At 38.8% G+C, this 26,532-nt stretch overlaps 1 protein-coding gene across 1 annotated transcript in view; it reads right to left on the reverse strand.

Moving 5' to 3' along the window:
• Positions 1-26,532, reverse strand: part of mettl16 (methyltransferase 16, N6-methyladenosin) — a 50,918-nt gene that overhangs the window by 17,846 nt on the left and 6,540 nt on the right. The window contains exons 3-4 of the mRNA XM_007900710.2: positions 6,289-6,485; positions 2,865-3,005 (exon numbers count right to left, since the gene is read on the reverse strand). Of these exons, the coding sequence (XP_007898901.1) occupies positions 2,865-3,005; positions 6,289-6,485 (338 nt within the window). The remainder of the gene's footprint in view (positions 1-2,864; positions 3,006-6,288; positions 6,486-26,532) is intronic.

The raw sequence follows: 26,532 nt of genomic DNA on the forward strand, positions 1-26,532 counted from the left end.
TGAACGAACAAAGGGGGTGGTGGTGGGAGAGAGAGGAAAGCCGTAAGGCTGCACAAAATAAACACTTAATTGTCATTTTCTAATCAAAAATGCAACGCTAGAAAAGCTCCTCATTATGGGGAGCAATTTAAATTATCTCAAATTTTCACGGTAGGGGTGTTAACAATTGGCATGTTACAGAGTTAACGTAGTTATTTGTAGGACTGTGAAAGTTTAGCAAGTTAATGCTGTAATTGGTTAATAAGTTTGTCATTGAAAATAAAGAAAAATTGATTTCCATTTCTCATTTAAATTGGTGCAATTTCGGTACAACTTCCCCTTTCCCATGCCCTGTATTTGAGCAGCTAATTAGCAGTAAAAGCCTAACAGCATAAAAGGAAGGAATGAGACACTGTGGGATCTCAGTGAATTCAAGCCTTGGCGTTTCAATAGTGATTATGCAGCCATAAACTAGAATAGTTTGATTTGGCAACATTAACCCTTGAAGCCAGCTGTATGTAGTTCCTGTTTATTCCACAGGGTCCGTGCTCAAGCACACAAAAAAATACTAATAACGTTTAAATTTTTAAATTCATATTCTCGCTCACTCTGACAGTAATTGTGTGGATGTTCACATTTTCACAAGTACTCAACTGGAAATTTTGCCTTCAGCACTGCATGCATTTTAATGACTGCTGATAAATACTACACTGATGGGCAAATGGGGTACTCAGATTTTCTTCGACCATATTTGGTTAAAGATGAAGGCAATGGGTTGAAAGCACTCCCGTATCTTTCCTTTCCTTCCTTCTCCCATGAGTTGCAGAATGGTCTGCTGCAAATCCTTTGTGTTTCTTAGGCAATATGTAGTGAGTGCATCATCAGTTGGCTTGGGATCACTTTTTTAGACTCTCTTGGTTGCCAATACCGGTTTCAATAATAATTATTGTTGATCAATACTGGGGCTCATGGCAAAGTGAATTTCTTGTGGTACACGCTTGGCTGTAGAAGCGAGCTGTGTGGGCTGTTTCAGACCCCCACCACCGCCCTCCTCAAACAAGCCCACCCCCCCCCCCACACACACAGGGAGCTCTGCAATAGAATTAACATTTTCTTTCTTTCATCAAACACTCTGGATGAGGCATGTATTAACCAATGAAATGTTAAGGGAGTATTACTACTTATACCAGAAATGTTAAACTGAATGCTTGGAAAAATCAAACTAAAAAATGGCTACACAATCACCATAAATGTGTTAATCTTGCATGAAATGGTCCTCAGCTACTTATCACTTTAATTCAATAACCCGCTGAATTGGGGTAAAACATGGAACAAGACAGAAGCGTTTCAGTAAATGTTTGTATATCACGATCTGAAATACTGCCTAAAAACCAGATGCTTTGCACACTACACAGATTGCTGTGTGGATAACAGAATCATTACATGGCTATATTTTCTGACCATTAAATTGTTTAATTGATTATACTCAGTTCGTCAACGCAGGCCTATTGCAGCGTGCCAAAAGATTACAATCTCACAGCAAGTTAGGCTTAATATGAAAATCATTATATATAATTATACACAGATAAATGGGTGCAACAATGCAAGCCACACATGTCCAGACATAAATATCTGATGAGCTTAGAATCGGAGCACAAACACATTCGAGCATAACTGGAAAATCGTCCAAAACAATGGGAGTGCGGGGAAAAGCAGATATCGAATGTCATACACATTGTTTGTAATGAACGAATTTTGCAACACTAACATGCACAACCTGCTCCAGTGCATTCTAGTTTCATGGATATGTATTATTATTTGTATAGCTATAATGCGGTGTGAAACATATTAAATGTATCCCACCCAGCTTCTTCCCCAATTTGACTATCACTGTGCACAATGACAATCTGAACGTTTTGAGAGAAACAAAATCTGCGTGATGAGAAGCGGAGATAAAAGGAAGAGGACAGACATCAGAGAGATTACACTGGGCAAGAGCTCTTGGTCAAAAGAGGAACCAATTTCTTCATGCAAAATCTGCTTCTAAATATCTAGGAGAAATGAAGAATAATACAGAACGAGCATTCCGTTGGTAAACTCACCTCAAACTCAAACTGAACCTTATCTCATTTTTACCCCAAGTTCAATTATATTTCCAAACACCAATTAGCTCATTCAATTAAGAGTCAAGCTCCGAGTCCTTCTGGTTGGTGTGACTAAGCAGCCCACAAGGCAGAGCGAGCTGGTACATTAAGTTAAACTTAAGCTTGTCAAATCCAAATTCAATCAGGTTTGATGAGATTTGCACGCTCACTCAATTGCGTCCAAACTCCTCTGTAGTCCTGAACAGGGTGTTCAAAATAGTTAACTACTTTTATCCAATCTTTATTTTAAAATATAGGGTCGCGCTAACGTTTCCTTAAAGCGTCTAGATTTTGAATATTGCACAAGTGTAGAGGGGAGCAAACTCAACATCAGAATACATATCACAGCTGTATTAAACTCTTGCCAAATACAGTGCATACATCACGCACTGGAAGACATACACTATTGACATCTGCACCCTGAGGATAGCAGGCTTCCAACTTAGCTACATTGTCAAATTGAGCACCAAGTGAAAGATGGGCGATGGGTCCGGAAGACGGAGCAGAATAAATATCTTTGCTTGAGAAAGGGACATATACAAAACACTTAGCAGCTCCCAGCATTTGAAAGTGCCAATAAGGCACGTCAGACAAGGCAGCCACTCAATGCAAATTGAAGGACGACATCTGAGGAAGAATTAGAAGAAAAAGAAAGAAGCGGGAGGTGTATACTGCACTACCATTTTCTACAGAACCCTTAAGAAGGTGACAAGTGATTGAAAAAAAATCCCTTTCACAAACCTTTAATGAGTTCAGAAAGATTATTCTGCTCCACATTTTTCGTTGCATAATTGAAGCACATATCGTCCACCTCAGTGGCAAGGAAGAACCAGCCATTCATAGTGGCCCCAAGTAAAGGGTAGATGCAGGAGGCCCCAGTGCCTGCAACATTCAAAGGAGAGTGGTTATTAAATACACAGGGAGGCACAGCAATAGTGGTTATTAAATACACGCTTCTATGGTTTTGAAATATCTGTCTATAGTTTTGAGCGACAGATATTTATTCCTTCCAGATAAAAGTGCCCTTAAAATCAATCTCATAGGTAGCCAATACATAGTCAGACTAAAATTTTAGCCAGACTAAAAGTCTTGCGAATTGTTTTTGCTTAGCTGATAACATGGGAGGGGCTTTACAGTATGAGCATACCTTTATGTTAGTGACAGACTTCTAATACACTAGACAATGATGAACCAAAAACAACAAGAAGTTGCATTTACATAGCGCCCTTCACCCGAGGTAGTGCCTCGGAGTGAACCACTCTATAAGTAGTAATAAATACACCCAGAAAATGCAAGCTTGATGCCTCATGGGCATACAAATTACCTGGTGCGGTCCTGTCTTACAAACCAGAAGTATTGCAATTACCTTTAAGCTGAGTTGGCAGATCTCATATAATTGCAGCTAAAAATAACCTCTGCATTACTGGTCAAGAAGGGGGATAGCAGAGAGTGATATTAGCAGGAATTTCTGATCACAGGACAATAATTATTGTTGCAGACAAATCGATGCCAACACTCAACAATTGGCCTCACGATGAGGAGTAACCACTTGGTGTGATAACAGAGGGCTGCCTATACCTCAGTAATGTCCTGCGCCCTGGGACGTCTTTCCGACGCGAAGGGTGCTATACAAGTATAATCTGGGTCAAAGAGCAGGTCATGAAGAAATGAGGACGGATATATGCTGCTGCTTTCGATGCCTAAGTGTCAATGTGCCAATGCTAATACGAGTATCTTTTGCCGCAAAGCATTCCTGGATAAGAGTATGCAGCCAACCTGCTTCCAACCTCTGCCAATTGCACACTAATCAGCTGTGAGATGTGCGAGAGCAGATGTGCCAGATTTGCTCTCGAATTTCTCCTGGATCCTTTTGGGGAAGTGACTTGATCTACTCAATAATGCAGTCCATTCTGAAACACTTTCAAGAGCACAACCATATGCTTTACATTCTTTTTATTGTTACAATCATTCTTTGGCTATATTACATTTATAGTGTGAAGAATGTAAGGTGTAGTGGACATGGTGCAACGTGACAAGCAGTCAGCCTTACAAACTGGTTACCTTGTGGACCCAGGTAGCAGCAGCCGTGTTGGGAGTTTTCTGCTGCAATTTCCTACAAAATTGGTGACATTTGACAGCAACCACCTTTGAGTTAGGAGTCCAGGTGATTGGTACAGTCTGGCCTATAAATACAGGTTCAATTCATATAGAGTTGGCAGTGAGATTAGGTGGCTGTGATAGACAGCATTCATTGTAAATCACTTGCAGTTAGCTAGTTGTCGGTCTGCAGAAATCTACAGCTTAGCAAGATTTTAATGCTGCTCAGGAAAAACCTACAAAAGCTACTTTTCATAAATTGCACTGGAACAGCATCACTTTTACTAGGCTGTCAGTCTCATGTAAATGCAGATAGCAAGAATGCTGTAGTGGCTTCCTGGTCATTTAAAGTTTAATGTTTTAGAATGACATTTCCCTAGATAAATGCACTCAATATGTAGAGCACTTGTCACTGAAAGTACTTCATTTTTTTAATCTTCTAAGAAGACAAGGAAAGTAGCTGGCATTTAGCAAATGTTTTAGTAATGTGGGTTTTTTTTTGAAAAAAAGGATCTGCCTTACAATGAAACATGCAGGGAAATTCCTTCAGACAACATGGCTCAGCAGAATTAATATTAAGAAAGAGCAACGCAGAATTTTACCAATGTGGATAAATTAGTTGCACCTCATTAATTTAACATCAGCATAAATCCTGATAACATGAATACATATGAGTAGCTGTTTCATCATTCCAGTCAGTTCTTCTGAAAGAAAACTGGAGGATAATAAAAATTCCTTTTAATATAAGACGGGTCTGCAATTTTTGAAGATTTTTGATAGGACTCATAAATAATTCAGTCTAAACACTGATGGACAATGGCTTAAAGCTGTGAGTTTGATGACCTTATAGTTCAAATCAAGGTCAGATTTGGGAATAAATCTTCTCTTTTGCCTCTGCAATACTATTATTGCCACCGTGTGTATTTACTAAGTACATTTGATTTCCCAGAAGGTGATGTATCTGCAAGTACATTTATAGGAAACGCTCTCGTCACACAGATTGATGAGAGACAAACATGGAGTCATTGTAATTGGCAGCATCTCAGGCTTAGTTGACCCCCATCTAAGGTTATGTTAAGATTTCAGAATTAAACTTTTGTGCACATGGAAGAATTTCCATGGTTTGGGCACAAGTACAATGTACTACGCATCACTATCTGGACACCAAGAAAAAAANTGAGAAAAAAATCGTTGAGAAGCAGTGAGAGTGGGTTTCCCTCGAAACGCAATGAGTTCAGTCTGCGGAGTTAGCTGTATAGCTATGTCACTTTGGCCATTGAGCAGCAATATGGGATGAAGGTTTTGTGCTGATAAAATAAAGGTGTGGCATAAATCTGTGCAATGTAAACTGTGTATTCGTGTGGCTATTGTTACGAATGGGATTTGTGGTTAAGTACAGCCTGGAGTATCCTAGTTATTCATGGTCTTGTTGCTCGGTGGATCAAATACTATTGGTACAGTACATCAGTCACCTTGTGTAAAATGATAATTTTGTTATATAACTAATGTCTGAGGAACAATGTATAGGAAGCATACAAACATGCTGGGGCACATAGTGGTTGGATTCACCAGCTGTGATTGCTCACACAGCGAGGTTTGAATCATGCCCTCAGGAGGAGGAGTCAAGCAGAAACCAGAATCTTTCACACAAGAGAAAAAGAAACAGACGTGGAAGTCTAAATCCTCTAAATCCCTAAAATATAAACTTAATGAATGTAAAATTCAATTCACAACTGTTCGTGGGACACTACTGTGTGCAATTGGCTGCCTTGTTTCACCCACAAAATACACAGTTAATCCCCTTTACAATGTATTCTGTGAAGCACTTTGAGACATCTCAACCACATGATAAGGCACTATATCAAATGCAAGGATTATTAAAAGTCACCTCCTGGCAGCAGAGACATAGGAACAGGGCACCTCCTTGCTCTTCCCGACACCTTAAAACTAGCTATCAATCGCAGATTATTAAATAACCCCTTCTAAAATGATAAATGATAAAATAAGCCATGTTGAATAAGCAATGGCCCTTTGTTGAAAAGGATAATTGAAAGTTGAGGTTTCATACCAATGTCAATTCCTCGGATGAGTTTGTCTTTGTCAGAGTCACTGCCAATCAGGTCTTCCACCCAGTGTATGTAGTTGAGCCGTAAAGGGACAGTTGGGATCAATCTCTCCAACGGAATATCGATGGTCAGTTCAAAATCCTCCTTTAGTAAAGTGCAAGTCAGAGCTCTGACTGCCTCGGGGTCTTTAAAATTTAAACTGGAAACAAAGGAAGGAAAAAAGGTGTTAAAAAAAAAGGAACAATTTCAATCGAGCTCAAGGTGCAAAGGGAACCTTGGTTTTGTTGTCAACTGTTACACAGAATTATGCTCAGCTCTGATGCTTGCCCAAGTCATAGAGCCAAGATGCATTCACTGCCTGGGCTCAAACATAAAGAAAGATTATTTCACAAGGTGCCGGAAGCCTGCCAGTGCCTGTGGATATTAGAGCATAAGTCATCACAATGCAACACATTACATTTACACAGCACCTTTCACGTCGGGAGGAAGAGTGAATCCATATGGTTTTAATTTATTTTTAAACAGTGAACGGCGGCGCCTCCCTTTAACTGGACGTGAATCATTTCATATGTTTTTGAAGTACTCGGTTCGATGCACAATAACCTACTCAGTCAGTCCCACATCCCTCAGAGCAGCTGGAGTGACAGACATAATATTAAGTCAGTTTCATCCATCAGTGTTCTACATATTGTCTGGGGTCCCATTGCAGATAGGCAGGAAGTGCAGCTGCAGATTACTCAAACCAACTCCAAGAAAAGTACCCTTCGACTCGCTCCCTCCCTCGCCTCCTTTAAGGCACGTCTCAATAATCCCCTTTTCAACCACTCTCCTATCGTCCCTGCCCTCCACCTTCCCTGATCCCAACCCTCATGCCCGCTTGGGTCCAAATTCCCGACCGTCTATCCTCCCGACCTATAATTTTGTATTGTATAGTTCTGAGAACATAGCAGGAGTCTTACCCCTGTAAAAATACTGAGCTAGTGGTTAGCAGCAACAGAACCACAATGTTAGGGTCTTCCTCATCAACAACACCAATTAGTGATCCTGCTTCTTAAACTGAAGGTGCACCTCATTTATATAAATTGGCATATTCAGTTTGGTTATGGGAACTAGATTCTGCTACAGACAGAAATAGAGAATTTCCATTCCTTGACGAATGTAGACACTCAGTAACGAATGAAACAAGTCTGTTATTTGATCTTAAATGTCAGCACTGAGTGCAGAATACACCAAGTAAGCACACACCCCAACTTCATCTTTGCAGTGTTGCATTCAAAGTATAATCAGCCTTACATTATGTGAAAGAAGTTGACTTGCTCATGACATGGTGAGCATTTCATTTGAATTCTACTCAAATTAAAAGGAAAAATTGCACAGAGGCTAGAAATCAGAATTGGAAGTTTAAATTACAACCAATTTGATCCTGTTCAGAAAAAAAAGAGCTTGTCAACAGTGTGTCTGTCTTCAGCAGTGAAGAAAACATTTGAAATGGTTATGAAGGCAGACTCGCATTAAATTCTGCATCAGAAAGAAGGTCAAAATAAGAATTCAGGCACCACAGTGTAATTGTAATTTCAAGCAACATTCTAACTAAAAACACATTTCTCATAACAGCAGCACCCTACACAGCTCGTAGGGCTCCACACATTTATATAATCAAACTATCTGGACTGTAAAACACTTTATTCAATTTTTATTACATTGCTTCACTTTATTATTAATAGGCAATTTCAATCACATACAAGTACGATAGGTTGGATTAACATTTACACTGATATTTCTGTATTTCAGATATTATCAATATCTCAGGGCCTAAAAGGCGTCACAGCTATAGCTTTGCAAACATTAACCCTCAAAGTTTAGTCTGAATACAAATCTTGCATTTAAAAAGATGGAGAAGGTTGCTTTACTACAAAACAAGCATCTCACATAGGGACATTTTCATTTTTTTTGTAATTTTTTTTTCTTCTGCAGAACAAGAATGCCACTGTCAAAAGGGTGGGGCAGTCCGGACGGACTGCAACATACCATCACAGTGGCCATCAACACCACATGCTTGTTTGAGGAAGGAAGGTGAGGTGATCGCTCCCCTTTCGTTTTGCTCTCCATCACCCGGAATAATTAAAAGGTGAACTAATCCATCTTGTTAGAGGCAGATGTGCACAAACTTTAGACGAGACTAATTATTAGTTTAGCGTGCAACCGGGTGGCAAATTCGGTGATATTCGATATGCGAATCAGACATCTGTGCTGCTGGCAGACACAAAGCCCTGTAAAAATATCACTAGGCTCCAAGGTGACAACAGCAATGCATTGTAGCTAACGAATCAAAGCTTTGCAAAAGATAAAAACAGAAGACATTTCATTACAGAATTTTGATAAAAACACGGTACATTTAAAATCTTTGCTAGTGATTTCTGGATTGATAGGAAATTTACCTTAGTGAATTCTGAAAGAACTGTAACTTAATAAATAGTGCGGACTTCAGTACTTAACCTGGATTTTTAATTATTAGCATTTCTAAAATCAGTTGTCAAGAAATCACAGCAACATCTCCAGTTCAAATCTACACGTTCTTTTGCCATGTTAGCTGATGTCAGCTGAGGCAATGGTGTATTTGCCTCAACTCCCCTGGGCAAGGGAGGAGGAAGAGAGAAAACAAGTCAAGTGAGAGTTACTCAATCATTATTCCTGCTAAGAAAGAACTTGCGTGGATAATGCATGGGGGTGATATTGGGTTAAGCGCTCTGAGACGCCGTCCAGCGTGGAGGGTGCTATATAAATTCAAGTTGTTGTTGTTGTTGAGACGCCGCCCGGAGTGAGGGGCGCTCTATAAATGCAAGTTGTTGTTGAGGGCAGGAGCAAGCCGAATAATGTTATGGCCCCGGCTATAAAGTCTAAAAAAAACAATTTGGGTGAGCCAGGTGGCAGGAGCTGGAATTTTATAACCAATAGAGGGAAAAAATAATCAAACCCCCTCCCTCGAGAGGAAGGAAATAAAATTGGAAGAAAAAACACAGCACGAGAGAAAGAGAGAGAGAGAGAGAGACAGGCAGACAGAGACAGACAGAAAGAAACACAAAAGGATGGATCGTTTTAGGTAATCTCTCACAGCAGAAACTGCAGATTTAAGAAATTAATGTGAGATTAATTAACTTGATAATGAACACATTTTCTGTAAAGAAGATAATCTTGACTATTAATTACTTTTAATAATTAATATTTCTTGCTCCAATTTCCATTCTGCAAACTGCTGCTGGTGCACTCTTCCACAGATTCCTTCCAGTCGTTCCGCTTCAAAATGTGAACAGTTTATCACAGGCCATTCTACCCCATCAACATGGGTGAGAACTGATGAAGATCCCGACGACTGTGGCTGCCATTCGATTCAAATCCAAGGCCACTGGGTCATGCAACAAACATTCTTCACACTGCACTACCAGGTTGCCCTTGTTCAGTTCATTTGGTGATCCTTTTTGTAGTGTAATTCTAACCTTGTCAGAAAGAATCACTCACTCATTTGGTAACTGCTGATCTCAAGAGATAGAATTTATTAGGTTTTGAATCCTATTATATTCGCTCTATAGAAATTAGTTCTCAAACAGAAGACATTTCCTGATGCCCGTCTCAAAGACCAAATACACAGTCGGGAGTTTTTCATTGACATTTTACTTCCACCCCAACACAATATTCAAAATCCATTCAACAGCACATTTCCATAGCTTTCACAAAGAGCAAACAGCAATGAATGATACTTTTGAAACGTCATTGTGACACATGGATAATCTTTGGCAAAACATGACAAGAGAAAGCTCCCAAATCTCAAGAGTGACAATGGCACGAAGATCGCATTTGAAAATTGTTCTTTCGTGGAAATGGGAATCACAGTTAAGTTGTGAGGTGTTTGTATGCTTGACAGAATCTGAACATGGGATCAAAGTAACTATGATCTGCATTGTGCCACGGACATTGGAACAAGACTAAAGAAAGCTGCAGACCAATGATAACAAAAATCTGGAAGCGGCTAAAATAACTAACAAGATTTGAACACAGTGCTAAGAAACCAAAATGACTTTTAAAAATATACTCCTCTCTCCTTACATTAAAACATTCTCCCTTCAGGGTCTGACTCTCTATGCCACAGTGGGTAAGTACAGAATTAGCTATATAACCAGGACAGGAAGATTCCTGGGTTGATTCTTGTTTTGAGTTATTCAGATGTAATATGTAATATCAATCCTAACAGCAACATTCCAGTAATTCCAATAGCAACTGTTAAGAATACATTATTACATGGTTAGCAGTCATACCACTACACAGTTCTGAAAAAAAAGCGAAGATATTTCAGACAAATGCTGCAGAACTGCAAACCTTTGGGAGCTGGGGTTATTATCAGGCATGAGGATCACTGTATTGTCCTTTACATTTTATGGAAATGGGATTTGTCAGAATTAAAATGTCTACTGTAGCCACTGTTCATTTGTGAAACTGTTCAGAATCTCTTGTTCTCCTTAACGATGGCAGCAAGCAGATTTTATTGTGAGAACAGGGATGAAGATAAGTTGTGATAGCTTATCTTCAGTGACCAACTTTCTGGGATTCATTTACTTGTCCAGAAATGCAACTGTTGATGCCTCCTTTCAAAGCTTGACATTGTTGTGCAATCAGTGGCATTATATTTCAGGATGGAGATATATAGAAGCAAAGTGTGAATGCCGTAATAATAATAATAATCCTTGTATTTGATATAGCACTTTTCACGTCTTCTAGACATCTCAAAGCGCTTCACGGAATATACTGTAAAGTGAAATGACTGTATATTTTGTGGGTGAAACAGTAAATCTGAAAATAAAGAGAGAAAATCTTGAAAATGCACCCCAGGACCTAGCAGACAAAGATAAATGAATGCTGTGTGAAGATTTGGTGGAGGGTGGCATCCCAAAAGTTAACATAAATTGGAATTTTATGTTCGATTCTTCTTTAAATAGCTGACTGACCTGCTGTGGATTCCTGCCTTCATTTTAAATTTTCTTTTCTCTTTGAGTATGCAACAATTTTGCAGCAAGGAAAACAACTATTCTGTTCTGGAATAACTGAACGTTACATTTCTTCTTAGGAATGCAAGTTTGGAATGCTATTCCTACTCAGTTACCGTGTAGAGACGACAAGAACAAAATACAAGTTTTCATTAGACAATGAGTATTTTTGTTTCCTCTTTCTGTGACTTTTGTGGCATTCTTATCGAGCAAACAGCCTTAACAAAGACTTAAGGAAATAATGAATCCACTTTATATTACAGTTTATATATGACATCAGCAGCACTTCCTGCATATACTATAGCACGCAGTAAGTTGTGTCAGCGGTGGTCCCTGACGTCAGACATCTTTTAGAGCAGGAAGCTGGCTGGTTAGCTCCAGAATCTGACTGCACCTCACTTCCTATAGAGGGTGGGTGCATAGTATACTGCACTTCAAGCAAACCCACACTCAATCGCATGTTCTAACAAGGCCACCGCGTATCTGTATAGTAGAAAGTTAGAAGATGCTCTAAAATGCTCCAGTAAAGTGGGTGCCTGATTATCTGTGTCCATTGGATTGTTGTTGCCATCGAAGGACGTGTTCTGCGTGATATGCTGTTGGGAAGACCCATTGAAACAGTTATTGCATCTATTTGAATTAGGTGTTTACATGGGAACGTAGCAGACTACACCAACTTGCATTCCCCTTATCTCTCTTTAGGCAGAATAGTGTCTAACAATAGCAATTACAGCAAATATCCAACCACGACTCTCAAAATATTTTTGCTGACAGGTTTACTAGTGTAGGTTTTGCATTCACTCATTCATGAACTGTAGCCATTCGTAATGGACAACAAACCAGTAGAGTTCAAAGCTAGTCTAGTATTATCTTATATGAAAGGTGGCTTTTCATGAATACAAATTATATTCATCGGCATAATGTAAAAAATACCCATGTTCAATATCGGTATTAATGGAACTGTTCACTGCTACACTTGACTGATGAAAGTTCAGTACAGAGGGCAATTTAAGTCAGCAAAGCACGACACAAAGATTGTATCTGAAAGCTCAACTGTACAAGATTAAATGCTGTGGTTCGCAACTGATTTTTATAGCTCGTAATTAAAACATCAGGTCAAAGGCCATTTCCAGATCAGCACAGCAGCAGAACTCCGAACTCCCCATCACAAAGTCATAAGGGTCAGTTCCAGGACCAACTGTCACACTCACTGAATTTGTTGGACAATTTTTGCTTTGTTCTCAGAGGATGCTCACGTTTTCCTTCCAGCAACATGAGATTTGCAGAGCCAAAATGAAGCAGTATTCTTGTAACAGATGTAACTGTGCTAGGTGATAGTAGGACATTCGTGAATGTTTGTGCTATCTTTCTCTTGATGGGCAAAATAAGCACAATATTCCTTAACATCACTTCTTATTGCAAGGAAACAAAAGCCACAGCTATACAATAACATTACACTGTTAGAGTTCATGTCAGGAGAACATCCCAAGGTGCTGGACAAATATATCCCTTCACGCGGGATAGTGTCTCAGAGCGCAAATTATTGGAAGTTTTCAATCACAACAAGAAATCAATGCTCATAATGTTGTTCAGAATTAACATCCATTTGAGGGATGAACCATACTGTCTACAGCACAGAAACAGCTGGCAATCATTAACCCAATGGAAAATATCCAGTTGCATTTCTGCCCCAATACAAAATGTTCAATCTTGGGATCCCAATGGCCTGGTAGGTAAAGGCGCCCTTCACAGTGCATCACTAAGCCATACAAAACAGACAGCTGCAGCCTTAATTCCTGATCTACTCTGAGTTAGCTGATCTCAGTTGGAGCACTACAACTAGTCTGTCTCGGAGCATCTGCGCCTATCAAATGCAACGATTATTATTATTATTATTATTATTATAGCAGTAGAACGATATCCCGGAAAGACCGAGTGCCTTCAGAACAAGAGGGGAGAAAAATAAGCTAAAAAATAAAGACTGAATATTAGGAGAATTGATACAGAGAATTCACAGCCAACCATTTTGGAAATTGCACGACACTTTTTTTGCTAACTGAGCAATAGAAATCTACAACGTTTGCAGAATGATAGGATTTTAAAGGCGTAAATAGTATACAAAGATCACTCAACGTAATAAAAGCTCCAAAAAAAAGCCAGTCCAGGAGAGCAAATGATTCAAATTGAAGGAGCTCAGTGTTAATGAGAATTGCTTTGTGCAAATTCAAAGCACCAGTGGTTTCTGGGTTTGTTATTCCATCTTTCTCCTTCTGCTGCCTTCTACTCTCATATCTCCGCCTGCCTTTAGCTGGTTAAGTCAGCAGACTTTCTGAACAGATGCTGTGAACGGCAAACACAAATCACACTTCTCTGGAGCAGACATGACCCAAGCCATTCTTCCACAACCATCTCCCTCCATGGACTATAATTAATCCTTTCACACCCGCTCTTAAAATTTATAAATCTTATGACCAAAAGCCCTGTTGCTAACAGAGTAATAACAGAGCACTAGTTAATGTCTGCTTCCAATGGATGGTTAAGTAATGTTTTCCCATGAATCACAAAATAAGTCAAAACCAATTTGATGAATGAGGTTGGCATGCTGTTTATTAATTTTTTAAAATCAACAATTTTTCTTAATTAGCATAAGTCATTAAAGTAAACAGCAGCGAACCATACACTGAGCTTATCCTTACAAATGATAGCAATTAGAGAAATGTGGTGATGAGATCTCTATAAATAATCAGTCATATTACACTGCCCTATGACACTAGCGCAATAACCCAGCTTTATTAATACTTCTTTTTGGTTAAACCTTTGGCACAATTGTCCTCTATATATCCCTCACTTTCAGATTATTGTTATTTGCTTAACAGTAAATAAGAAAAACACATACTTTCCACAGTTTTCATTTCTCTGTTCAAACAATTTATTTGGGCAGGTCAACAGGTATCAATTTATTTTTCCTGACATGAGCCATTCTACCAGCTTGCTAGCATGGCAAGACATAGGCAAGCGCAAGAAAATGATAAAGGAGGGGATTAAAATGCCATGAAGCTCATTCAGCTTGCTCAATGGTCTAGGGTCATGTACCAGATATGCCCAGGATAACTAGAAGTGATTGCAACAGAAGGAATCGTAACACGGGATACCACGTCATCAAAGTTCTAAGATTCACAAATTGTCTTTCTGCATTATTTGTGAAGGTTATTGAGAACAAAAGACTTGTAGCATCATTAGACAACATGTATAATCTGCTTTCTTTCTGAAATATACTGAATTCGGAGATTTGTGTAACTTCTAAAAGTGACTGTAATATTTAGTGTGGCAGAACTGTTCAAAGCAACAATATCCAGGGGCCAATAAAAAAACAAAGTGAGAGAAATAATGCGTGGCACAGAAGGAGAATGTGTTAAAATAGGTCAAAACTATTAATATTTAAATGAGTTTTTTGCTTCATCAATTTTTTCTTCACATTTCTTTCCCTTCCTGAAGGCTTTTTTGACTTTTCCCCCCCTCTCTATTGGGTTCCACACCACCCTCCAGTAACTCGTTCAAGTATCCATTATTCATCTAAAAGCCTTGACACCAGTGTAGGATAGGCTACTTAACTGAGTGAGCATCCCAGCGGAATCCATCTGATACATCTCTCTTTCTCTCTCACACACACACACACACACCCTCCAGCAGAGATCACTGGTTAGCTACTAGGAACAGGAACTAATTTTCCTCACCTTATCCCCAACCGAGGTCACTGAGGCCAATTACAGCACTCTTAGTGCCACTTCACATGAAAACAAATCAGTCTAAAGCTTCTCTTTTTGGGTTCCTAGGCCTCTGCAATACCTCACTGCAATTGGCCTTCAGAAAATATGAAAGAACATAACATCTGTGCACTGGCCAATGGGCTTCAACAACTGTTGGAAATCACACGCAACAAACCTGTGTTTGATCATTCCAGGGTACTGCACATTGGTAAGGACACTGGTTCTCCAACGCTATTTTCAACAAAGTGTTCCAACACTAATGGGGCTGCCTTAATGAACTAACAGGCAAGCTCTTTCTTCCTGTGAACAGAGCTCCCACTCAAAATCCATTCACAATCAGGTCACGAAACCCGATCTACTGCATGCACACAATAACTCCTGTTTGTATGAAAAACTTGCATATCCAACATAGCTTAGCAGTAAAACAATATCAGAGTTCCGACAGTAAGAATCATTGCTGACACAAGAGAACATCACCTATACATGTGCCAGGAAGTTTACCACAACACAAACTGGCTTACTATGAGGCAATGTTTTATGTTAAAATACAAATGTGATTTAGAAACATCACATAGAAACCCAGTTAATTTTTGCCAACATATTGCTACCTTTTTCAATGAAATAAAGGTGCCTGCTTAGTTCAGCTGGTGGCAGTCATCCTTCCAAGTCACAAAGTTGTGTGTTCAAGCTCGATGTTGGGATCTGAACGCAAATGACTGACACTTGAATGCTGGAATTGCGCTGCATTGATGGAGAAGTTGTCCTTCGGATGAGACATTAAACTGAGGTCCCATCTCCCATCTGTGGGGAGTTAAAGATCTCATGGCACCATTCAAAAAGAGAAGGGAGTTTCTCCCATTATCCGGACTAATAATTCCCCAGATAAAATTGTTTGTGAGGCATTGATTGCTGTGTGTAAATTGGCTGTTTTGTTTGCCCACACATTGCAGTAAAATCTTGTTGATTGCTATGAGACATAATCCTGACATGAAAGGTGCTGCATTAAATGCAAGGATTATTATTAAGCAAGGATTATTATAAACAACAACAACGTGCACTTATATAACGCTCTCCACTAGTGTTTCATAGTGCTTAACAGTAGCGGAGCAATTTTCAAATGAGATGCAAACAAACTACAATTTAATTGAGTCTACATTTCAAGCTCCCCGTGTCTTAACTAACTATGAATTTACTTCTGGACGCATTACCACAGAGTAGCTTTTCGGGCCTGCTTATTAAACATTCCACGACACTATTCAAAAAAGGTGTCAAGGCCAAACATTCCTCCAGATTAATTGATCATTCACCTTGTGACTGTTTGAGGGACTTTACTATGTGCAAAATGGCTCATACATATGCCTACAAAAAACATTTACTACGTCTGGCAGTAATTACTGTGAAGTGCTTTGAGATGTTTTGATTTTATAAGTGCTATAAAAATGCAACATCTTTGTTTCTTTACCACCAAGTCAGTATTTTCAGCAGGAATCTTTCTACTGTTGATGATATGCATTACAGTCTGTCATCACTGCTGAAGGTATTAGCATCAGTATTTAGGAGTCCTGATGCCTGCTGTAGTAAATATATACTTGCAAGTGCAATAATGATACTCATAGCAATTCCAACACTATTTATAATAATAAACCATAAGTGTCACTGCATCGTCAGCCCAAATCCCTAAGCAGAATCCATTATAGATTGGTCCCATCTGTGCACACTTGTTCCCTATAGCAGTAAATAAAGAAACTAAGCAACACATAGATTTTTTGACATGGAAATTGTCAGCTTAAAATGTACCCCATAAAAATTCCTCTCCATGAGTATCATCTAGAATATTAATTTTATTTATCAAGCGCTCTGGGATGCTACCCCGCGTGAAGGGCGCTATATAAATGCAAGTTGTTGTTGTTATTTACAAAATACAACACAACTGGAAAAGGTTAAGAGATTTATGTTGGAAGAAGCTTTGATAAAAATCAAATATTTACAAGAAAAATACAGTAGAACACCATTTATCCACATGCCAAATATCCGCATATCAACAACAATAACAAAATTATACTTGTATAGCGCCTTTCACATCGGGAGGGTGACCCAAGCTCCTGGACTGGCTTAGTAAGGTGGAGTGTGCAACCATGGATGGTGATGCTGTCAGTGCCTGAGGTGAGGAGGAGTCAATCAGGAGAGCCTATGTCTGAAGAAAATTAGCTCTCATCCAGGACTTGATGTCTGACAGACATTCTGTCAGGACAACAACAACAACTTGGATTTATATAGCGCCATCCGGGGCACAGTGGCTGAAGGCACGGCTGCCGAGGGTGGAGCGGAGGACTCGGGGGATGAGGAGGAGGCCAGACCCGGAGGAACGAAGGCAACGGGTACTGTTTTGGTCTTGGAGTCAAGGATAGAGGAGGGGGTTACAGTTGGGTGTCATCCACATACATGTGGAAGTTGACCCCATGTCTTTGGATGATGTCACCAAGAAGGAGCATATAGAAATTGAAGAGGAGGGGCCAAGCATAGAGACCTGAGGAACGCCACACGAGATGCTGCGGGGGCTGGAGGCGATGAAGTGGAGGTGGTGTGAGAGGTACGATCTGAACCAGTCAAGGACAGAGCCGCGAAGGTTGAGGTGAGAAGAGAGGCGGTGGATGAGGATAGAGTGGTCAACGGTGTCGAAGGCAGCAGAGAAGTCAGAGGGAGCTCTGGAATGTCCACTTATGCTGAAGTGGATGTGGCACTGTCGGGTATGGCAAATAAAAACCCTCCACAATTGTGTATTTGGGTGAAGTTGCGTGCATGATTACTAGGTTCACAATTTCCTCACACTGGGCCAGCCTAGTAACCTCACGCTGGGCACACAAATTTGTGCACAACTTTTTTTTTAAAATCAATAGTACAAAGGTGAATGTTTATATTTTTGTACAGTGTAGGGTTATTCAGAGAAAGATATAGCAAGTCACACAGAGAGAGAGAGATACAAAGTGAGAGACTCAGAGAGCGAGAGAGAGAGAAAGGCAATACGAGTGCAAAATAAAGCATTAGAGAAAGAAATTCTGAGATTGGTATAGATAGTAACAAAGGAATAGCGCTGGCGCAATGTGTGATTGTGTGACAGTGTAACTCCTGATGGAATAATATTTTAGTTAGCAATGTATCCAATTTGTATTTTGTGTTTCCTTATCCACTTCGGGATTGGGCCAATTAGTGGATGCTCGGCTCTCTATTGTAGCACAAAAATAGGTCAGTCAAAATTTAATCTCGGTAATTTCTATGAAGAATAAATTTAAACCATAGAAACAATGGTGGAAATGTCAAACCTGAGCAAATACAAGAACAGGATTTAAAGTGGGTGCTACAACGTAAAGGTTTCAGTCAGAGTGCAATTTCCATACTGGATGGAAGGGATCCAAAGTCTGATTTGCACAAAATTAATTGCATGCTTGCAAGTTTCTAGTAATACAATCAAAAATAACAGTTTCCATTCCCAAAGTACAATGATTTCAGGAAATCATTCCCTGTGTTGAATTTTCTCAGATTTAACATCTTGTAAATTTCAAAATATTACTGTAGGTAGTGAGTAATCACGATTACTGAAATGGTCCTTTGAATCATATATTTTTTTAAAAAAATTAAACCCTGGGTGGAAAGAGATAATAATAATCTTCTAGACATCTCAAAGCGCTTCACAGGGTATACTGTGAAGTGAATTGACTGTATATTTGTGGGCGAAACCCAGCAGCCAATTGTGAGCCGTGTCCCACAAACAGTCATGGATTGAGTGACCAAATTGTTATTTTATTTATTTTAATGACATAACTTAATGATTTATTTAATTATATAATTGACCCATCCCCGAAATGGATAAGCAAACAGATAATATATTCCTGCAAGTTTCACTTGCGTCGTGCCAACCACCCTTCTTCTTCAATTCTGACACAGAACTATTTTTATGAAGCAACCACTTACTCACCAAATCGTACAAAGCACTAGAAACACTGTACACACTGTCCTTCTAAGCAAAAGCTCCAATAGATAAGACACAGAGAGATAGAAAGCCACTAATTTTGATTTTTGAACTGATTCCCACTGCTTATGCTTCATAAAGTTGAGAAAGAAGGCTCACATTCCTCCTGTACAATCAAGGACAGTGAATAATCTGTATAAAGTAGCTGAAGAAGGTTGAAGTCCCTTCCCCCATACAATCAAGGCCAATTAATTATTAAAACATGGTAATGTCTTCCTATCAAATGGTGGAAGAAACATCCAGTAGCCAGTCACAAACACACCTGTAACGGCTGAGATTGGGGTGAAATATGTGCCTTAGATTTTTAGTCACTAAAGCTGATTTCAGCATTGATTAATAGAAGCCTGATTACTGGTGTTGGGGGAGAGGGGAGGCAGTTTTGCAGTCTCCAACACTGCTGATTTTGATCTTCATGCTCCAACACTGTTGTTAAATCAGGCAACCAATAGGCAACCAACACTTTTGAATTAATCTGCTTTACAAATTCCCAATTTTACAATTGACCCCAATTGTATTACTGTTTTGAAGTGATTTACTGTGACCTGCTGCGTATTTCCATCAAATGCTTTTGGTTCCAACTGATACTATTTTGGAAGAAAAAAAAGCCAAAGAAAGCAAATTTTTATGAAAGTTATTTTTAGAAATATGATCAACATTTTGAACTTGGCACGAGGGAGTCAAATGCTTTCAGAAGATGCAAAGAAAGATAACATTTTAAACGGTTAGGTTGAAAAGTTTGCTGACAGAGACTTCTATCCTATGATTCAGGAATGCAACTAATTAAGAATTTCTCTGTTAGTAGTAATCATGAAAGTTATATAATTGTATTCAATTTTTAATAGAGTAATGTTATAAAACACAATAATAAACTGAGAGGCTTAAAAGCTTACAATATTTGTAAGTATGTCAATCTTAATTCATTGCCAATGCCAATTTCCAAAAGGAAATTAAAATTCCAAAGACACTTAAATATGTAATAGAGTCTGAAGATGATTTAGTGGATTGTTTTTTTTCAAAAAAAACGATTGCGCTCAGAAGAAACAAATATGGGGTCTTAAAGAACATAATTAAGAATTATCTGTTAAATAAATTAATTTAATTTAAATTAATTTAAGGGTTAAACATGATTTTTTATGAAGTACAATTCCAAATTAATACTTAGGGGGCTCATAAAGATGAGTAATGTTAGAAACAAATACTGTACTCTTTCCACATTTACTACTGATGATTTCAGAATTAAATGTTCTCAGGTCATATACAGAGCACACTCAAAGTCAGGGTGAAGCTCTCTCTTCTCTCTCTCTAAAATGTGCGTTAAAGTCAACTTCAAAAGAGCACCCCACCAAATGCACACACATACAAAGGGATTGACAATAAGACTGAACAAGTTCTACTCAAATTTATATGAACCCGATTTTCAGTCTCACTGAATTCCCTGCACACCCTGTAATAGGTTAACCCACAGTCATCTTGACGGTTTGAATTTTTATTGCATAGTTGACATTAGCCATGCTGTGTTCCTTAATGATGCCAGATCAATCTGCTGAAGGCTTGATGACAGTCAGTCAGTTAGCTATAGAAGGACTTTATGCAGTGGAAGCAAAATATTTGTTGCAAGGTTAACATGTTAGTGGGTATAACTGCCAATTATTAATAAAGAGACAGGTTCGAATATACAGATGTCATCACTGTTGCTGTTGGGTGGAGGCACTTCTCACTTTTTAACACGTAATGTTTTTAAGCTGAGGTGAGAGCAATATCTATACCTCTTTACAGGGTAAATGGAAGTTTCATCCTTCATGGTTATTACTGAAATCCAATCAATGATGCAGTAGCTAAAATTCCAGTTAGCAAACAATCAAGAGCCAGTCTCGTAACCTCAAAGAGCTACAGGAGTGAGTGACACTGTGAATTAGAAACTGGCCTTTTACCTCTGATACTTGGGCTGAAGTCTAGCTCAGAATGATGGATGAAAGTCTGCTAGGTATGCTAGTTGATGGGTGCTGTGTGAAATTTATTGGGGCAGTTTCAAACAATTTCTTAATGGGCATGGGCTCACAGCAAAAAAACTGTCTTTAATGTGGCACAAATTGGCAATCTCACTCAAGAGGCCAAGGATGGATGGGAATTGGAAAATGTTATACTCAAACAAACAGACTTTTCGACAGTTGATCCCGAGGCATATTATTGGACAAAAGTGGAACAAGCTTTGCTCTGCGTGTTCCATACCTGACTTGGCAGTACTTGATGCATCCACTTTAAAATTAAATGTGCTTTATCTTTTCTCAATTTCATTGAACAGATATAAGATTGTTTTGCCCTAATGAAATAGGTTTGGAAATGCAGGGATATTAGGTAACAGGAGCTACCTGTAAATAAAGTAAGCCTCTATCCTGTGGCAGAAAGAAACATTTCTATGCACCCCAAATTGGAGAGAAGCCTTGTGCTGACATGACACGACCAGACAGTGTAAATAAAGGCAACAATCAGATTCCAAATTGTAGGAAAGCCTCCTCGAGGTCCCAAGTGTTTCTCAATTCTGTCTTATTCCCATCCCACAAAACTATTAATCGGCACTTTCATCAAAACAAACTATACAAACTATGTACACGTTTGTTTAAGGATGGTTCCCGTTGCCTAATACCCCCACATTTCAAAACCTATCTCATTAGGGGAAGAAAGTCTTGTAACTAATTGGTTTTACAGATATTGAACTATTTCTAGAACACAAGAAAATACAAAAGATTTCCCAACTTCTAAAGAGTAAACAGAAGAGACCCGCTTCCTATTTATGTACTGCTGTCAGCTCTTTTATATATTTATAATATTCATTAGAAATAAGCTCATTTTAGGCATGAAAAATGTGCATGGAACAGAAAGCAAACTCTTCAAACTGTAAGTGTCTTATTAATTATGCATGAATCAAATTTGCAGCAAGGTAGAAAAATTTATGCATGTGAATAAGTAAAATATTGAAATGAAGTAAACTGACCAGCCAATTCCAAAGGACGAGCCTCCAACAGCAGATCATAAATTGGAGCCCCAACAGATTATGGATTGATGGGATATAGGTCCACGAGTACTATCAACCCGCAGTTCTCACTGAGACATACCATGGGTGGAGGCAGAACCCAGGGGAGTGGGGGACATCCCAACATCAGATTCCCCAGTGCCTGAAGCTTTCCCATAAGTTGCCTTCCTATAGGATTGTGCATAACAAGTCTTAAAAAATAATCCCAGCACTTATACTTGAAAAAGCATCTTTCACATCAGGAGGACACTTTAAAGCACTTCACAGGATTTACCGTAAAGGGTAGTGCCTGCGTATTTTGTATCCTTGGTTTGATTCAAGATGAAGAACTGTATGAACCCCAGAGTTTTGATCTATTTTTATCACCATTCAATAATGAAATTATCACAGAAAAGCTCTAAAATTCATTACATATAGCAGCACAGCCATACGTTCTGTGAAAGAAGGTCTTACCACAAGATAATACAACACTTGCATTGTAAAATAAACTGTAGATTGTGAGAGCTAGAAGGGCTGAATCATTACATTTAATGCACTCAGCACAAAATGATTTTATATCAGTAAAACTGACAATCTATGCTGTTGGAATAATAAAGAAATATCCACCTCTGCTGCTGAGGTTACAAGGAATGAATATCTCCTAAACAATGAATAAACAACAAGGCTGCAAACGAGAGTTATTTACAAGTACACAGCAACCATCTTTACAGGGTAAACTGAGTAAGTCAGACATATAATCACTGCCAAGATATGTGGTTTTCCATTACAGAATTAGGTGACGAATGCTTAGAATCATAGAATTATACAGCACAGAAGGAGGCCATTCGGCCCATCGTGTCTGTGCTGGCTCTTTGAAAAGAGCTATCCAAATCAATCCCCCTCCCCCGCTCTCTCCCCATAGCCCTGCAAACTTGTCCTTCCCAAATAACGATCTAATCATTCTTTCAAATGAATCTTTCAAAAGGTGAGATATGCGAGAGCTAAGACCCTTTTGGGAGTTCTGACATAAAAGTGCAATAACCTCCAACCCTTCCAGACAACACTCCATACCTGGCACACTCTATTTAGAAAAAAAACATATTCCAGCTGGGGGAATTTTGTTGAAGGTGAAAAATATTCTGCTGAACGTTCATTCATTCCAAAATGTTATATGAGAGACACCTTCCAGTGTCACTCAATCACTCTTTATTACCTTGCTTGAGAGGCAGCCCAAAAGCAGACATTCTGTGTACAACATCCCTCTGATGTGTCATTATTAGATTCCATTCCTGTGACATTGTGCATGAGGAATGGTGCCTAACATCCATGGTGCTTGTCTGCTGTACGAATGCAGATCATCATCACAGCAGGAAACAGGAGGGAGAGAATGACATCTAAAGTATCTACTTTCAAGCTGCCTCTAAAACATTAAACAGAATAATTGACAGCCAGCAATAAAGTTCATCACAGTAATAAAGGTAACTCCAATTGTAGCATTTATTTATGTTGTAGTTCAGTTTCTACACCTCTCATTTATGTGTCAAGGTAAAAGGAGGAAAATTAACTTGTGAAAGCAGTAGCAGATGTCAGTGTTGAATACACAAAGAGCTTTTAAAGTTTTTAAAACTTTATACAAACTGACCAAGCTACTACTCATTTCTTATTTACAAGTAGGATGGGAAATGTTCCTGTTTTGCCTGCTAATAATAAACCTTTTGTGTGCGTGAAATACCACATTCTCTTCACTCGTGCAAAGCACACAAATTCTACTTAAGCCCAGCATTTTTGTGAATATTTAATCCCGACCATGAACTTCACAAGAGAGCACTTGCCAGCACTGCAATATATCTCAAATCATGAACGCCTTTAAAGATCAGGAGTTCTCTACATTAAAATTTGCTGCCTTTATTAAAATCTAGGTCCCTTACAGAATTTTTATTTATTTTTGAAATGGTCTTTGATCTGAAGACTGCACGCAGTGCTTAGGTCCAAAGCATTAATATGCCAATGAGATGGTGTGATGACAGGATACCACAGAATGGCAGGAGTACCTTCAGCAACTGATTATTAAAATTGAATGGTCTTCTGGAGGTAAAATAGAAACCAAGCACATTCCCACAGTCAGCAGGAATAACAGCCAATGCAGCCATTTGGATCACCCCATCACACCTGCTCTTTTATAAGCCAAATCTTCCTGATAGATACATAAGCCCCATATTGTCATCTGATTTCTATATAGTGACCGACTTGTTGGAAAGTACAAGTCTGGGTGTTGGGACAGGATCAAATTGAATATGATGTCTTCCTTCATGGCAAAAGACCTCCCAGTGCTTACTGTTTCGTCATAGGTAACAACAACAATTTTGGATGAGAATCCATGGCACCACGAGGGCTTCTGATACTAAGGAGGGAAAATGGAAAATGTTTTGAAGAACAATTTTAGCTCAACACCTCAGGGCAGTAGGTTCATTTCTACTGTGTGTGGATAGAACAATGACCCATTCAAGTAGTGCCCTAAAATGGTTCCAGTAAGATGAGAAATCTAATATGGGACACGGAATCTATCTCCTACTCCCTTCCTCGTGGTTGCACTACGCAAGTCAACCAACATGTTTTGTAACCATAAGATTCAATAGTTTTTTTTCGCTAAAACATTAAAGAAATTCTAGAATCAAAATTCCCTGCAACGCTGCTCTGAAACTGGAATGAAAATCACATTCAAAGTAGAAACAAGGGAGAAAATAATAGGAATGACAGGGCACAGAACCAAAGGATGTACAACTGTTGTAGGCTCAACAAAATATGCAGCTTTGATGAACAAATTATTTTCTCAACAAAGTGCAACAAGATAACTGGATCCCTGTTGGGAGACTTAACCGTAGTTACTGAATCCCCCTCTACCCTAATATAATTTTTTAAAATATCAAAATGACACTATGGACAAGGAATTCAACATTTTTGATCCATTAAATTGTAGGAAGGGCCAGTTTGCAAATTTATGCCCCTCAACTCCACTTCCACCCCCTTCCCCCCAAACCCTGCCAACGTGAAGAATACAATTTCAGTGGCACATGGAACTTAAATATTGATAAGTGTTTCTGAAATGTACTTCTATTACAAAACTTTGTTCACTTTGTAATAGATGGCAGGAATAAGAGAACTCTGAGATGAACTTCTTCAAATTCCACCTGTATATTCAAATATTGCTTTTGCAATAATCACAGTATAGGGCTAGGGGCTTGAAATTCTATGAATGATAACTACAATAGACTTCTTGTTAAGGACATTTGTCTTGCAACCAAGATATCAATTTGTAATGAGGTTTTACTGCACCATGTATTTTACCTAGAATATTTTTATTTCATTCTTTAAGCACTCCAAGACACTGTCTGCATGAAGGGCGCGCTATAAATTACAAGTTGCTGTTGTTGTTATTCTTTGAGATGGGCCAAATAGACTCCAGAAGTCTTTTTTCTATCATGCACGTTCTTACTTTTTTAAAAAAAATTCCTGGACATTTACAATATATGGGCAGAGTTTTCCATATTCAATTATAGTCAGTCAAAAATGAATGACAATAATGAACAGTTCATTTTAAATCATAAATACTAAAGAGCGAACGGAAAAATGCTTACTGAATAGGCGCTATAAAAATGTAATTTTGTTGTTGTTAAATAGGAAAAATGGCAAAATGGTTATGCCAGAATTACAAGTGATAGAATGGCCCAGTTATACAGGGACCTGATGCTCAACTAGACCCACTGTATTGAATACAGATGGCTTGTTTATTGGAACCGTTTTATTTAGTAACATGCTCTTCATGGAACAGCTCCATTTTAAACAACATTCATTTTTTGAAACATTAAACATCAATGGAAACACAAGACTCCTGCCAGGCAGAAAGGCGTGTGATACAATAAGCAAAGAGGAATATATATGCCAGTCAGAATTCGCTACAGAATCCACTATGAAATTGCACTGGCATGCTTCCAAACAAACCAATGGGTCCATACAAAGACTCATAATTTGGGTGAATTAGATATTGAGCATCAAATGTCAAATTACAGCTGATCTGTTTTCTGGGCACAAGTAAAGCCTAGGAGATTGCTTCATGCTATCTCACTGCCAGTGGCAAAAAACCTTCACCGATTGGCATAGGAACTTGCATTTAGATTTTTACTTCCATGATGAACCATGATATTCAGAATGGGCAAAGATCTTTCAGGATTATTTACTGCAACAGCTTTTACTGATGATTCTTGAGGGCCTTCTCATGCTTGAAATCAGCATTTGTTTTCCTTCCAAGTTTGTTCAATTCTCTCCAAAGGGCAATGACTCAAAATGGAATGGTACGTCAGTTCCTCGCCCAAGTGGCTGTGCTTTAGGATGAGCCCAGCCACTGAGTG

This window comes from Callorhinchus milii, unplaced genomic scaffold (assembly GCF_018977255.1).
Source record: "Callorhinchus milii isolate IMCB2004 unplaced genomic scaffold, IMCB_Cmil_1.0 Scaffold10, whole genome shotgun sequence".
NCBI classification, from domain to species: Eukaryota; Metazoa; Chordata; class Chondrichthyes; order Chimaeriformes; family Callorhinchidae; genus Callorhinchus; species Callorhinchus milii.